General features: G+C 33.7%; 1 protein-coding gene across 1 annotated transcript in view; it reads right to left on the bottom strand.

The window, feature by feature from the left end:
* LOC142332715 (ATP-binding cassette sub-family G member 5) overlaps positions 1 to 16,304 on the bottom strand; it is a 66,011-nt gene extending 49,707 nt beyond the window's left edge. Inside the window, exons 1-2 of the mRNA XM_075379301.1 lie at positions 16,121 to 16,304; positions 108 to 225 (exon numbers count right to left, since the gene is read on the bottom strand). Coding sequence (XP_075235416.1) covers positions 108 to 225; positions 16,121 to 16,174 — 172 coding nt within the window. The 5' untranslated portion in view covers positions 16,175 to 16,304. The remainder of the gene's footprint in view (positions 1 to 107; positions 226 to 16,120) is intronic.
* Positions 16,305 to 17,228: the final 924 nt, after the last annotated feature.

The raw sequence follows: 17,228 nt of genomic DNA, 5'->3' as shown, positions 1-17,228 counted from the left end.
GTTTTCCTAATTTATTCCCGTTAATATTACTGGATTCCGGTTGGATCCTGGTTTACTATAGGGAATACTTTAATATTAGAGGATTTTATGTTATTCAGATGTTTTACCTTTTGATCCAAGTACGGCTAACACTTCTCCAGCTCTTACTTCTAATGAGACATCTTTCAATATGAGACCCGTTTGTACATTTCCAAATAACCGTTGTAGGCATGATCCTGGTTCTACCTGAAAATAAAACGACTTATTATAAACAAATTATAATAAAAGAAACATTTTTATTTTTGAAAACATTACATTAAATCGGTAGTTATAGTTATCATGAATTATAATATAACATCGATTATCCGGACTTGTTTAGTATTTTTTTTCTGTTTCTCCAGCTTTGAGGCTGTTTTGATATAAATATAGCCTGATAGGAGATTCAGGAGGAATTTCTCATTCCTATATTTCTTATGCCATCTTTGTCTGTGTAATCTTCGGTCTGCAGCATAGACCTAATAATATTCTCTGAGGTAAGCACGCAGAATTTTCTACGGCGTGCTTCCTTTTGCTGCAGTAACCATCGCATACAAACACCTCACAGTATCCTTCTTCCCGCAATAATCGCATTTCGCGGAAGGTCTCAACGTCCGCCCGCACAGGTATGCCTTACAACACCCGTGACCGGTAAGGAATTGGGTCGGCTGGTATCCCAGTTCCCGTATTTGGGGACCGGCCATCTCTGGAATCAGTCTTTGGAATCCATCTATCCAATGGAGATTGATTCCGAACCTATTTAGTATCTGACCTCGATTATCCGGACCGCTTTAAAGCCGGGAATTAAAAAAAAAAAAATTATTTTCAAGATTTTCCAGAATACCGAGTGGTCTGTTCTGTGTTTATTAAATACTACACATTTACATTACATCGATAAGTCGCTTATGACTTTAATTGTTGATGCGACCGTAAATAAATATAATATGCCGTCCAAATTATTTGATCTTCATTCATCCGGATTACTTTAGTACGGATTAACGAGGTTATACTATATTTCAAAGAGTAGTAGCTATATGTAATAAATTATAAAAATACATTTTTTTTTTGTCTTCAGTCATTTGACTGGTTTGATGCAGCTCTCCAAGATTCCCTATCTAGTGCTAGTCGTTTCATTTCAGTATACCCTCTACATCCTACATCCCCAACAATTTGTTTTACATACTCCAAACGTGGCCTGCCTACACAATTTTTTCCTTCTACCTGTCCTTCCAATATTAAAGCGACTATTCCAGGATGCCTTAGTATGTGGCCTATAAGTCTGTCTCTTCTTTTAACTATATTTTTCCAAATGCTTCTTTCTTCATCTATTTGCCGCAATACCGCTTCATTTGTCACTTTATCCACCCGTCTGATTTTTAACATTCTCCTATAGCACCACATTTCAAAAGCTTCTAATCTTTTCTTCTCATATACTCCGATCGCCCAAGTTTCAATTGCATATAAAGCGACACTCCAAACATACACTTTCAAAAATCTTTTCCTGACATTTAAATTAATTTTTGATGTAAACAAATTATATTTGTTACTGAAGGCTCGTTTAGCTTGTGCTATTCGGCATTTTATATCGCTCCTGCTTCGTCCATCTTTAGTAATTTTACTTCCCAAATAACAAAATTCTTCTACCTCCATAATCTTTTCTCCTCCTATTTTCACATTCAGCGGTCCATCTTTATTATTTCTACTACATTTCATTACTTTTGTTTTGTTCTTGTTTATTTTCACGCGATAGTTTTTGCGTAGGACTTCATCTATGCCGTTCATTGTTTCTTCTAAATCCTTTTTACTCTCGGCTAGAATTACTATATCATCAGCAAATCGTAGCATCTTTATCTTTTCACCTTGTACTGTTACTCCGAATCTAAATTTTTCTTTAACATCATTAACCGCTAGTTCCATGTAAAGATTAAAAAGTAACGGAGATAGGGAACATCCTTGTCGGACTCCCTTTCTCATTAGGGCTTCTTTCTTATCTTCTTCAATTGTTATTGTTGCTGTTTGGTTCCTGTACATGTTAGCAATTGTTCTTCTATCTCTGTATTTGAACCCTAATTTTTTTAAAATGCTGAACATTTTATTCCAGTCTACGTTATCGAAAGCCTTTTCTAGGTCTATAAACGCCAAGTATGTCGGTTTGTTTTTTTTTAATCTTCCTTCTACTATTAATCTGAGGCCTAAAATTGCTTCCCTTGTCCCTATATTTTTCCTGAAACCAAATCGGTCTTCTCCTAACACTTCTTCCACTCTCCTCTCAATTCTTCTGTATAAAATTCTAGTTAAGATTTTTGATGCATGCAAAAATACTTTAAATAAATAAATCTTTTTACTGATCGATACATGTAAGTATATATAAATATAATACTGGGTGAGGGACATAAAACCGAACCCCTAACGTAACCGCTGCGGAATCGGTAGGTTGTTGGAATGAAATTTTACGAATAAATTAAATAAGAAAAACATAAAATGTAATTTAAATTTTTCATTTATGTACCTTAGTGTTACGAAAGATGTTCAAAATGGACCACCCTAGGCATCGTTTGTGCTCGGCTGATCATATTGAGAATCGCCTGACGCAAAACGTTATTTCTTTATGCTTACATTTTCCCTATATTTTTCCCACAGATTAAGGAAGCCCGTAAAATCAAAAATTTTTTATTCGAAATTCGGAAAATTTTATGCTAAAATCTTATTTTGGTAATCGTGATTGAATAGGCGTAACCGGATAAAAAATCGAACGTTAATATAATCGAACATTTCCTGTTTTTATGACCTTGCAACTGCAGCTGTGAACATCGTTTATGACATCCGATTCGCCTATACCGTTTAGATATAAATAATTATTTAATCGTAGAAAATAATTAAATTTGTTTGCGTGTAACACAACACAATACCTCGAATTATATGAAAGAATCTTATTTATGCATTTATACAGAGTGTCCCACGAAGAACGGAGAATCTTTCAGGACATGTTCTACCGGTGAAAATAATGAAAAAACGATGATATAAATATAGGTCTGGAAACGCTTTGTTTTCCAGTTACGGCTAGCGAAAGATTTTGTCCGGATTTCAGTTCTTCTAATAAAAGAAGAGCCGAAATGCCCTACTGTAATTTTTGGGAGCCAAGTTAAGGAGTAAAGTTGGCGGTTTCTTGTGTAATTTAAGCTGGGAAACAGGATAAAACAGATCCCAGAACTCCAGTAGTTTTAATGATTTCAGACGTAAACACAAAAACCGGTGTCGTAAAACAACTTTTTTTTTTTACGTTTGTAGTATAATAGCTTTGTTAAATGACTGATAAATGCGGAAAATTTAGTAAAAACACTGAAGAGAATTTAATTTTGAGAAAATTAATGTAAATACGACCGACAAAAAGTAAATAAAACTTTTAAAAATTGGTTTTTTATTGAAGCTAAACACGAAAAATATACAGAAAATCGTATTTTATTTTCTGTACTTAATTAATATTATTCTTAATATAGCAAAATAAAAGTAAAAAATAAATGAAACGATAAATCGTTACAGAATAACAAAGCTTCTTTCTTTTTCTTGTTTAGCCTCCTGTAACTACCGTTTAGATAATTCTTCAGAGGATAAATGAGGATGATATGTATGAGTGTAAATGAAGTGTAGTCTTGTACATTCTCAGTTCGACCATACCCGAGATGTGTGGTTAATTGAAACCCGACCGCCAAAGAACACCGGTATCCGCGAATAACAAATCTAAGTTACAGTAATTGTTCGAAATTCCTTACATCACAATGTACACAGCACTCTGCCTGGTGGCTTAAAATATTTCCGGTGGCGCACAAAGTGGTGCCAATCCTCCAAAAGCCGGCCTAAAGTCCCTAAAATAAGATAGCAATTTTGGGACTTTTTAGGGCCTAAGTAGTTTTGTCGGTACCTGTAGTTGACGAAATTAGCGTCTATAAGATCCGAAGTAAGCACGTGCCGTCGGCGTCAGAAAGCTCTCGTAAACGTTAAATGTCGAGTGATTTGTTTAAATAAATTATTATTGTTTATCGCTAAATCGCGTTGAAAAACTGTTTATGCGTGTCAGTGTATCGAGCTTTTTCGTGAAAAGGAGTATTCAAGGTCGGTATTAAATCGGTTTTCGGGCGGAATTTTTATCTCTTGACATTTATTTATATAATGTTTAAACAATTATAACGATCGTTTATATTTTTAATCGAATAACAATTAGAGTAACTGAAAAGTCCCACAAGGTCCCGCTTTGAAAAAACTTGTGCGAGTCAAAGAATCGTTTCCCTTTGAATTCCACTTTATAACAAGCGCCCGTCATTTGCACTTTGAAATTTATTGTGATTTAATTCAACTTAATTCGATTCTAATCAATAATATCGGAAAGCAGTTTTTGATCGTGCCGTACGGGCACGATCATCTGCCAATAGGGCGGATGTCCGAAGAAGCACAAGAGTTTTGTAACAAATTTATAAAAAAATATCGCCAGGATTTCGCTCGAAAAACAAGTCGAGCTAAAAATACGGAAGATGGTTTTTGCAGGCTGTTGGTTTCTTCAGATTCGGTAATATCGAGTGTTCGCGAATTTCCAAGCAAACCGATGAGATCTCTTGATCGAGAAGCAAAAGCACTGCTTGAATCGCTTACAACAAGTAGTAGGGTAACCTCTGAAGAAGATACGGGTAGTTCTTCAGCTGACAGCAGCTCAGATGAGTCCCATCGTTCTTCAGATGATGAATTTTAATTGTAATCGTATTAGTTTTAATTAGTTAAATCGATATTAGTTTTAAGATATTTTTTATAAAGCGAATTATATGAATTCACTATTTAGTTAACGATTAGAAAGAAAGAGCTCCCGTATGAATAAAAATAATTTTTTTTCAAAAAGCAAACGTAAGACCTTTCAATGATAGAATTTTTCTTTCTTCATCTTTCATTCAGAATAGTATGCGTTTCTATTTCCCAAATTGCTATTTATTTTTTCCTGATAATAAAGTCGAATTACTATTGTGGAAAAAAATCCCTTTAATCCAAGTTATTGTACAAAATTAAATCAATTTTGGAATTTTATATTCATTTTTCAATTTTTTGTCGCCGTTTTGGATCCGTTATTATATTTCTTTTTTTCCAAGTAAATTTCAAAAAAAAAGTCAAATTTGTATTCAGCATCCTCAAAACCATATTTTCACCGAGGAATCATTATTTTTTTCAATGTATAAAGCATGTATTTAACTTTTGACCACGTTTTTGGATATTGGCACCGCTGTGTGGCGTTCCGTATCATCTGAGGATAGTATCGTATACATTTAATATTTATATTATATTATATTTTAATGAGTAACTCTTTTTTATTAATAATTCTATCGTTTTCATACTGCCCCAAATGAAGTGCCGTTGACAGCTGATCATGGTGGTCAATCGATTGTTCACCGTGTCCAATCCAGTTTAAGAAATTACCATTCAAGTGATTTCTTTCTAGTAAAGAAAAATGGGTTGCACCATCGTGCTGGAAAATCTAAAAATTCAGTTTGTAAACGTACATCCTATAAAAAAAACCGGCAAATTGTTTTACAAGAAATGCATCTCCCTTAAAATTTTGATTGAAATTTCAAAATTTTGTCATAAATAATGCCACACAAGCATTAATGAAAATTTTTTGTTGTAAACTAGTTTGCACAGTATCATGTTATACCATAAATGACTATTTTTAGAAATGAAGACTCCGTCCCTCGTAAAAGTGGTTTTATCAGTAGATAAATTTGAATTCTATTTTTACCATTTTAGTTTAATATTTTTTATTTATTTCGCTTCTATAAAAAACCCGATTTTTAAAGTTATTTACTTTTTATCGGCTGATACGTTTAATTTTTTTCAGAATTTAATTCTTTAAAAGTTTTGTTACTAAATCTTCAGCGTTTATCAATCGTTCAACAAAGGTATTCTGTTGGTCGAAGGGTGCTCGCGAAGAGAGGTCGAGCTCCGAGCGACTCAGGCTTGCAGAATACTTGAGCTACGGGGGGTCGTCAAAGTAAGATGATGTTTAACCCGGAGAAGGCTACGATAATGCTTCTCAAAGGCCGTTTGGAAAAGAGTCGGCGAGTCCGTGTTTCGATGACAGGCCTACGTATAAAGTACGTTCAGGTTCAAAAGTAATCCGGGGTGTTTCTCGATGAGAAATTACAGTTTAAGAAGCGCTTTTTTACGTACAAGTCCCGTAGCGCCTTCTTTGATATTCGACGTGTAGTCAGTCCTGATTGGGGTTTTAATTTTAAGATTATGAGTATCCAGTATAAGGGCGTTTTGCGAGGCAATTATGCTATATGGAACGTCTGTTCGGGCGGATAGGAAAAATTAAAAAGCTATCGGGATATTTTATTGAGAGTTCAACGCCTTATTTTCTTAACGGTAGCGGGTGGTAAGCTTACAATTCACAGGAGGCGATCGCAGGCGTGAAACCGATCCTTCTCCGTCAGAGAAGGAACAGTTTTATGTTGCAAAGAAGTCCGTTGAGCTGACTTCAGAGAAAATTTGAGCGATTTAACCGCATGGAGATGCCTTGTGGAAGGCCAGATGGGATGAGGCAGAGGGTGGGGGTTTGCGCATGATCTTTTCCTAAATGTTGTCGGTTTGCGGGACGCCTCTTGGTATACCCTAATAAATACGTGACGCAACTTCTTTCTGGCTGTGGCACTTTTCGAGACAGACTGCAGAAATTCGGCCCGGTAGACTCCGAAATGTGTCCGCAATGCGGACAATTAAATGACGCTTACCGTGGCTTAATATCATCGGGTCGGCGTTAGATCTCCGTGCTAATTGGAGGATCCGAGCAGAATGGACGATTGTGAAACATTTTATAACTAATCTTGCAAAGGAAAGGATTGCTGACGGGTTTAGGTTTCTGCTTGGGTTTTCCCGCTTTAAGTTTTGTCGTTGTTATTTTGTTATTATTATTTATGTTTTGCTGTTGATTTTGTTTTGTGTTTATTGTAGTTACTGTTATTGTGTTTTATTTTTCAAGTCGTGTGCTGAACTCATTTTGCCTATTTCGTGTAGGTAGTTCAGTTTCTTCGTTACTCTGTACTCCATTCAGTCTTATTTAAGATTAGACATGATGCGTTTTGTATATGAGTTCGTGATTAGTTAGTCTATGGGAATGTCGTTTGTGGCATTCACATCGGTAAGGCTGACTGAAAGATGTCAACGTTGAGGTATTGAAGATGACCTCCGGTAAAGCCCATAAGGGCTAGATACGAAGGGGGTGGCGTGGAGGATGTCTTCCCCTAGGGGTCAGGATGTATTGAAAAGCTAAACAAATTTTGTGTTTTACGTCAAATATCTTAAAGAGTATTGGAGTTACAGTTTTGGGACCTGTTTTATCCTATTTCCCGGTTCAAATTATATTAGAAACCACCGACTTTACACCTTAATTTCGGTCCCAAAAATTATAGTAGGGCTTATTTTTATTAGAAGAGGTGAAATCCGGGCGAAATCTTTCGCAAGCTGTAACTCGAGAACAAAGCGTTTACAGACGTACGGTTATGAAAATGTGTTGATTATTTTCACCAGTAGAACATGTCCTAAATGTTTCTTCCTTTCTTCGCGGGACATTCTGTAAATTACTGTACCATTTAAAACAAAATCTGATGTGGACACCACATGACGTTTTTATACGCCTGTTAAATTACATGTACATATTTAAAAAAAAATGAAAAGTACATAAAATTTTATCTCGCTAATAACATCTGCTTTTTTTTATTCTTATTATTCAATTTATTGTAAAAACTATCATACAACCAGAGGTTAATAATTATTAATAAATCAATATATTTAGATTAAAAAAAAAGTTAAAAAATGAAGTCTGATTCGAACCGATGCGCCTTCCCCTTGTAAGATCCAAATATGTCATTAACTAAAATTTTATTTTGCTATAAAATTTGGCGGTAAATGCCATTAGGGGCATTCAAGGAGAACGCATGAGGTGTGATGCCTCCTTCTTGGTTAACATGGTGTTTAGTTATTTAAATATTAAAATAAGTAATACCTTTAAAATTTAAACATCTATGTAGATAACTTCAAGATGACTTCCTTGTACGCCTATTAAATTACATTTACACATTTTTTAAAATGAAAAGTACGTAAAACTTTATTTCATTAAAGACTTCAGATTTTTTTTTTTTTTTTTTGAATTATTATTCATCGTAATTGTTTTTCAACGAGAGATTAATAATTATTAATAAATCGATATATTTAAGTAAAATAAAAAATAAAAAAAATAGGTGAAGTCTGATTCGAACCGATGTGCCTTCCCCTCTAAGATCCAAATATTTCATTAATTAAAATTTTATTTGTCTATAACTCTGGAACCGATGAAAATAAATACCCCTTATGATATATCGTTGAAAAACTTTCAATGAGGTCTTATTACTGCAGTTAGAAAAAGACCAAAATCCAAATTTTTTTGATATTTGATGAAATCAAAAGGGGACTGTTGATGTTACAACAGTCCTAAATCCAAAATTACAATATCCTACGGCTAATCGTTTTTGAGTTACGCCAGATACATACGTACAGACTACACGTCGAAACTAGTCAAAATGGATTCAGGGATAATCAAAATGGATATTTCCGTTGAAATCTGAAAACCGAAATTTTTCGTGATCACAATACATTTTTTAATTCGTACAAGGAAGTAAAAAACTAAAGATTTTCTTTTATAGGAAAATATTATTCTATCAATGAATGTTTAAAAATAATACTAATAAAAAGGTAGCTAAGTATCGCATGACTTTCCTGTTTGTTATAAACATTAAAAGAGTTACAGACTAAAAAACAAAGAAAAATATTTTTTTGAGGTGGGAATAAGTTTTAAAAAAGTCTGTCTATAAATATTCATATTAAGCTTAAGTAATTTGTTAAAATAAAGTTTTCTCTAAACCTAACACCCGCTTCAATAAAGACTAAAAAAAAGAAAATTTTCAAAAAACCTTTTCTAAATTTTAGGTTTGTAATTTAAAAACGTTATAGACATTTCTTGTTACATCTGTTTATTAATTATGATTTTTTAAAAAGACTGAAATATATTTAAACTGAAGGGAGATAGGGCAAATAAACAATATTTCAATGTTAAGAAATGGGAGTCGATTTAAAAAAATATCGATTTTTGGATTATTTATATATGCTTATGTAAATAAAAAATATATTTAAAAAAACTTTTCTCTGAAATGCCTCAAAAAAATTAAAATTGATTTTTTCTCGATATCCCCCACCCGCTTACCGAATTTTGAAAAAAAATATTAATACGATCAAAGTCTCATATATAGAAATATTTAAGTTAAATTTGAAGAAAAACGATTCGGTCAATCATTTCATTTACGAGTAGAAATAGTTCGACACGTACGTACATACATGTTTTTTTTTTTGTCTAGATGAACTAGTTAGACCCTAAAACGTAAAAATGTGAAAAAAAAAAAAAACAGATACCCGATTTTTGACATATCACCATAATTTCCTCTTTAATAAAAATAGCTGTTCTACCTATATTCACAGGTTTCTTTGTTTTTCAGCTGCTCTCTGGCTACGGGGATTTTGGGGCCTACCTGCCCAGATTTGGAAGGTGGGAGTTTTCTAACTGTCTATACTGCGGCCAGTTGGATATTGCGGAGCACACATTCTTGATTGCCATCGGTGGGAAGAAATGAAGGTCAGGTGTCATCTACAGTGAAACACGTCGGAGGCCACAGTGAACTATATGCTGCGGGGCGAAGGGGCGATAGGGGATCTGGCAGCTGACGTCTTAGAACGGAAGAAGATCGCTTACTGTGAGTGGGAGGCGGACTAAGATGTCTACGAGGGGGTAGGGACACTCCCCTACGAAGCTACCGTTCGCCCATGTTCGCATGGACGGGCGGGGTGATAATATGTGTTTTTTGACCCTATTTTTGGAGTTTTACACGGGATATCTTAGAAACTAAGAGAGATACAGTTCTGGGACCTATTTTTTCGATTTCCCAGCTCAAAAACCATAAGAAACAATTGAATTTACTCCTTAATTAACCTTCCCAGAATTTCAAAGAGCCTTAATTTACCCGGAGAAACTGAAACTCGGGCGAAATCTTTTACCCTGTATAAGTCGATAACGAAGCGTTTTCGGACCTATGTTTATATGAACTTTTTTCTTATTTTTATCCTCTAGAATGAGCGGTCAAAGTATTGCCCTATCCTTCTGAATCACTCTCTATAACATCGGTATTTTCATGTAACCTTGACTGATTTTGATCGCAAATAAACAGTATGAATGCTGTACATAACATTGATATTAAGTATGGAAACGGCTTTTTACTGCATATCTGAAAAAGAAATGACCTTCTACGTAGTTTTAAAAAATATGCATAACGGTGGATTTTTAATTTTTCCGCCGTCTTGGATCCCCCATATTGAATATTGAAGGTGGACATACGTACGTGGTTTCATTTAAAATTTTACAAGAAAAACAATGGTGAATCCCGTTTTTCTATTAATGGCTTCGTTATCGAGTTATAAACATTCAAAGTCACGATGACGGAAAAATCATTTTGACAATAAAATAAGGTAAAACGCGCTGCATGAACAGTTTTAGTGCATTTTACATTCATAATAACAGTGCTCTAATATTGATAATATAAACAATAACTAGTAATTTATAAAACAAAACAATAAATTAAACGGTTGTATCAAGTGATATTTTCTAAATAAAAATTAACTTTCAGTGTTGACATCAGGTGATGTTTGTTACTTATCGTAAATGAAACATATCAGCAGTAAATACTTAAAAAAATGTATTACGAACTTAGTCGAGTCATTTTTTTTTGTCTTGTCATTTGACTGGTTTGATATAGCTCTCCAAGATTCCCTATCTAGTGTTAGTCGTTTCATTTCGGTATACCCCTTACATCCCTAACAATTTGTTTTACATATTCCAAACGTGGCCTGCCTACACAATTTTTTCCTTGTACCTGTCCTTCCAATATTAAAGCGACTATTCCAGGATGTGGCCTATAAGTCTGTCTCTTCTTTTAACTATATTTTTCAAAATATGCTTCTTTCTTCATTGATTTGCCGCAATACCTCTTCATTTGTCGCTTTATCCACCCGTCTGATTTTTAACATTCTCCTATAGCACCGCATTTCAAAAGCTTCTAATCTTTTCTTCTCAGATACTCCGATCGTCCAAGTTTCACTTCCATATAAAGCGACGCTCCAAACATATACTTTCAAAAATCTTTTCCTGACCTTTAAATTAATTTTTCATGTAAACAAAGTTGAGTAAATCAGCTGTTAATTTACAACAGTACAGTTTGTATTGCGTTGAAACAATGTGACCTATTAACTCCTCATTTCACCTTTTTACTTCAACATAATTATGACGGTAAAATTTGATAGCGCTAGTAAAAAATTAAGTTGTAGGCCGAACGGTTCTCGGCGAAAATTTTATTATTAATTTCCTCGTTTATCTATTTAGTCTTATTAAATATTAAATCTTGAAATGACAATGTCTTCTTTGTGAAACCGAAAGAATAATTCTGCGGGTGATGTTCGGGAATGGTGACGAGGGGTACGTGATTTATTTAATAATAAATTTACAAATAGAAAAACCGATAAATAAATCCACTGTGATCAACATAGTACAGAGATTTGAAGATACCGGTACTGTAAAAAAATCGTGTTTGCCCCGGTAGAACGAGGACGGTTACAACAGGTGCAAAGTCATTAGACACATTTTGCAGACCTTTGTCGAATTGAATTGCTACTTGATACCCAAACCGGGCTGTAGCTGGAGAGAGAGCATTTGGAGGTGGAACATTACACCTTCCAGCTTCTCTCCGGTCGTGGAGAATTTGGTGACTATTTAAATAAATTCCCAAAGAGAGTATTCCCAAAAGAGAGTGAATTTTGGGCTGTTGGACTCCGCTCAGCATACTTTCTTTGAACGTCCAAGATCGGAGGAAAGCAGGAAGTGGACACACCTCAGGGTGTCTCCTCTGATACTATTGTATCGTTCGTACTCCGAGGCTCAGAGGAATGGAAGGCGATTGAAAAACTGGCAAACAGAGAAAAAGAAGACTATAAAGACCGGGTCAGACACATAGGGTCTTAAGAAAAGAAAAAAAAGACCGAGACCCGGTCGCTGGGGAGGGCCCGGAAACGACATAGTAGGGCCTGAATAACCCTCCTCTGGTGATTAGAGGCAGGAAAACGGGGAACAGAAATAAATTAAGAAGTAAAATATCCAACCGGCGGACCGACCCTGCCGTACCGGATATTATGCCGGCGGGCGTAAAAGCTCGGTTGAGTTAAGGACACTTACCTGGGCTGAGTCATGATTAACTGCAGATCCAGCCCAGGCGAATAGGCGTAAAAAAAAAATAGCTTCATTCATCGTTTCGGAAAGCTGTTGTCCGACATGACATCGGTTCAAAAATGTCTTCCTTATAAACTACACCTGGTGCAAGAAATTTCGGAAGATGATTTTGACCGCCGAGTTGAGTATTGTAATATAATGCAAAAATTAGACAAAGACGCAAAGTTTTTAAATTCAGGAAAATTTACTGATGAAGCGACTTTTATGTTGAACGGTCAAGCGAATAAGCAAAACTATCGATAGTCACAAACGGATGTCGGAAGCTCATATACAGCCCCCTCAGAAAGTGAATGTTTGGGCGGGAATCGTCCATCATCGTATTGTAGGGCCTTTTATTTCTGTCCATTATCTTACAGGAGATGCTTACTGGAACTTATTAGCAGATAGGATTTTTATCAAATATCCGAGAAAATGTCGGAAAGAATTAAATAATAACGTATGGTTTCAGCAAGATGAAACAACCTCGTTATTATCTAAGCGCATGGCAAGTGTAAAAAATAGGTTCAAAATGATTCGTAATTCAGAAGGCATGTATTAAAATTATTTAAGCACACATTTATGAACAAGATGCAGATAATTCTGGAGTATTTTAGTTTTTATTATTTAATTAAAAACTCGTCGAAGGAATAAAATTGTTTATGTAAAGAACATTATTGAAATACATTCTATTTTGTTGTAAGATGAATATCGTGTGGATGAGTTACATGAAAACATTGTTTTTTTTTCTGGTTTGTTAGAAATATATAAATTTATTTGCGACTATTGTTTTTAACAAAAAATGATTAATCATAGGTTCACATGAATCATACCTCGGCGGCAAACACTCGATTTTAATATCTTATAAAGTCGTTCTAACTTTTTGATGGCGCCCCCGAAGAGATTATACACGACTAAGGCGGTAATATATTTAAGAAACAATCGGTAATAATAACTATTATCGTTTATTAAATTATTATATATATTTTTTATGATTCTTTGATAAAGGTTTTCCTTGATTCTTCCAGTCAAATATTGAAATAGTATCTTTTGTACTCGCTTTAAAAAGAAAAGTCTTTTTCTTAAAGATAACGATATCGGATTATACTTCTATCGAACCGTAGATAAAATTTAAATTTGAGACCGCATTTACAGACGTTGTGAAAAATTTCAAATAAAATTTGAAGAGTAGTCGGGAATTTCCCCTTTCGCTCATCAATTAAAACCAAGACTGCCTTTTATTTTTTTTATTTGATTTAAAAAAAAAAAAAAATTTTTTACATTTTTTTACTTGCTTGTACGAAGTAAAGGAAGTATTGCGATAGCGAAAAATTTCGGTTTCCAGATTTCAACTTAAATATCTATTTTCCTCCTCTATGAATCATAACACCCTGCCGTTGGTGAGGGGGCTTGAGTGCTCAGGGATACAGAGTAGCTGGACCGAAGGTGCAACCGTATCGGAGAGGTATCTGTTGAGAGCCAGACTAACGAATGATTCCTGAAAGAGGGCAGCAGCTCTTTCAGTAGTTGCTAAGGGCGTGAGTCAGAATGACTTTAACGACCATATCAACATCACTCAGTCCTCTGAGTACTGCGCAGCTGAAAGCAATGGAAAACTACAGCTGCTTTTTTCCAAAATGTGGCTCTCTGCATTTACATATAGCAATGATGGAGGCGCCTTCCTTGGTAAAATATTCCGGAGGTAAACTAGCCCCCCGTTCGGATCTCCGGGTGGGGACTACTAAGGAAGGGGTCACCAGAAAATTAAAAAATAACATTCTACGAGTCGGAGCGTGGAATGTTAGAAGTTTAAAAAAGGTTGGTAGGCTAGAAAATTTAAAAAGGGAAATGGATAGGATAAATGTAGATGTACTAGCACTAGATAGGGAATCTTGGAGAGCTGCATTAAACCAGTCAAATGACTGAAGACAAAAAAAAAAAAAATCTATTTTGACCATCCCTGAATCCATTTTGACTAGTTTCGGCGTGACGTCTGTACGTATGTATCTCGCGTAACTCAAAAACGATTAGCCGTAGGATGTTGAAATTTTGGATTTAGGACTGTTATAACAACTAGTTGTGCACCTTCCATTTTGATTACAATCGACTGAACCAAAACTTTCAAAAAAGCTCAAAATCAAAAAAGAAATTGAATTTTGGAATTTTTCTTTGCACTAATAAGCCCTCGTCGAGAGCTTTTCAACGATATATCATAAGGGGTATTTATTTTCATCGGTTCCAGAGTTATAGACAAATAAAATTTTAATTAATGAAATATTTGGATCTTAGAGGGGAAGACACATCGGTTCGAATCAGACTTCACCTATTTTTTTAATTTTTTATTTTATTTAAATATATCGATTTATTAATAATTATTAATCTCTCGTTGAAAAAAAATTACGATGAATAATAATTCAAAAACAAAAAAAAAACAAAAAATCAGAAGTCTTTAATGAAATAAAATTTTACGTACTTTTCATTTTAAAAATGTGTAAATGTAATTTAATAGGCGTACAAGGAAGTCATCTTGAAGTTATCTACATAGATCTTTAAATTTTAAAGGTATTACTTATTTTAATATTTAAAAAACTAAACACCATGTTAACCAAAAGGAGGCATCACACCTCATGCGTTCTCCTTGAATCCCCTAATGGCATTTACCGATTTTATTTCTTTGTGAATTATTATTATTATTACGACATCATTTGTATTATTTAAAAATAAAGTAATATTCTATATTATTAAAGATAAAAGAAACAATTTTATTTTTAAAAAAATTATTTTTTAAATATTTTTTCTTGTACTAAAACTCGGGCCCTTCGAATTACAGGACGTAGATATTTTCCTTAATTTGTTTATCGGATAATCCGACCCTCCTTAATAAACCGAATAATAATAATTGTATGAATTAAAGTTCCACTTAGTAACAATTTAAAAAGTGTAAATCTTAGTACTTTCGGAGCTGTTACTCCATCTTCAGGGATGTTAATTTACATTCAAATCAATAATCGTTTTTAAATTAAACTGTTATGTTCATAATAGGTAAAATTAATTCGTACGTCAATAAGACAGTAACGTCGTGTTTGTAAGATGTTTGCGAATATTATCCGAAAATGGAGCTTCGATAAAACTAGGATTTTTAAATTGTTGGTAAGTGGAAATTAAATTTATACAATTGTATTAATACCTACGGTGCCAAATGCTTGGGAAATTAAATCTAAACAATATTAAAAACCCATCTAAAAATCTTGACATATATTTATTTAAAATACAATTAAAAGATATTCTTTTACAGTAACAATATTAATTTATTGAAATTTAATATACTAATCAAACATTTAAAAGGAAAACCCGTTCATAAATAATATGTATGCTTTAATAAATCTAAAATAACACCTTCTGATATGTTTTTTAATTTTTAAGTTACTTTTTTATTATTTTTTAAATTTATTGTGTATTTTTTTGTGATACTGCTTTGATAAAAGTTTTACTACGATATCCAGGTAAATTTAGAGTTATTTTTTTATTTATTTTATTCACATCACCCTATTTTTAAGTTTTATAAAATAAGACGATGAAGAACACAAAACTGTAACTAATTTTTGAAAACAAAAATGATTTAACGTTAACAGAAACTTTCTAGTGACAATCGTTGTTTATAGGCTGCATTAATACTGTTGTATATAAAAGAGAATTTTTATATTACAAATAGAATAAATATATTTGTAGTTTTACCTGTCCCGTATGAAAAATATTACACAATTCCAAGCTATAGTCGCTTCCGATCATCGCTTTTTATATATTTATTTTTACGCGTTTAACTTTTTATTTGAAACATTAATAAAAACAATTTTATTCTAGCGGTTTAACGTTTGATATCCCTGAGGCGACTGGTGTACTCTCTTAGCTGTGATGTCCTCTCCCCACCGCTAGCCCTACTATTATTTAGTAAATTTTTCTGACGTCATTCAGGTGCAACAGGTAGGATGTCAATTATGTTGTTACGTTTAAGATATTCCACTTTTTTATACCGGTTCGGTTTATTTTCGTGTCATCATCGTACCTGTTGTATGTTAATCTGTCTAAAAATTGGGTATTGTTTTTTTTGCATTTCTCCACGTTTTCTGACCCGATTCTATTTGTGATTTTATTAAAATTTTGAAAAAGTAACCCCGCATTATATTAAGCGCAAAAAAGTTGTCCCAATTCTCACTTCCCGAAATCGAAAAAAGATATCGTTTTATTTATCGCATTTTTTTTTAATAGAATTTTTTTACGTCTTCCTAAACATAGCACCTGGATGGTCTAGCGGTTAACTCGTCATCGCAAATCAGCTGATTTCGAAGTCGAGAGTTCTAACGTTCAAATCCTGGTAAAGGAAATTACTTTTATACGGATTTGAATACTAGATCGTGGATACCGGTGTTATTTGGCGGTCGGGTTTCAATTAACCACACGTTTCAGTAATTGTCGATCTTAGACTGTACAACAGTACATTTCATTTACATTCATATCATTCTCTGAAGTAATACCTTACGGTGGTCCTGGATGCTAAACAGTAAAAAGAGAGACATAACCCCAAAAAATACTTTTTAAATTTTTTATAACCTTTTTTGGTTTATTTTCAATTTATCATTAATTTTCCACCGTATGAGAATAAATAACCAGTGCTACGAAAATATTATGACTTTATCGTCCGTTTTTTTTATTAATTAGTTGTATTTATGTATTTTCTTCAATTTTTAGTACTTCTTTTTCTTTCCTTGCATCATAATTCTTAGAGTTGTATTGCAAAAAGGAAAGTATAAATCTAAAAATGGTATGGTTTTTTTTTCATTTCTCG

This window comes from Lycorma delicatula, chromosome 12 (genome assembly GCF_047948215.1).
Source record: "Lycorma delicatula isolate Av1 chromosome 12, ASM4794821v1, whole genome shotgun sequence".
NCBI classification, from domain to species: Eukaryota; Metazoa; Arthropoda; class Insecta; order Hemiptera; family Fulgoridae; genus Lycorma; species Lycorma delicatula.
Note: the sequence above shows the minus strand (reverse complement) of the source record. Positions and strands in the feature narration are given on the sequence as shown.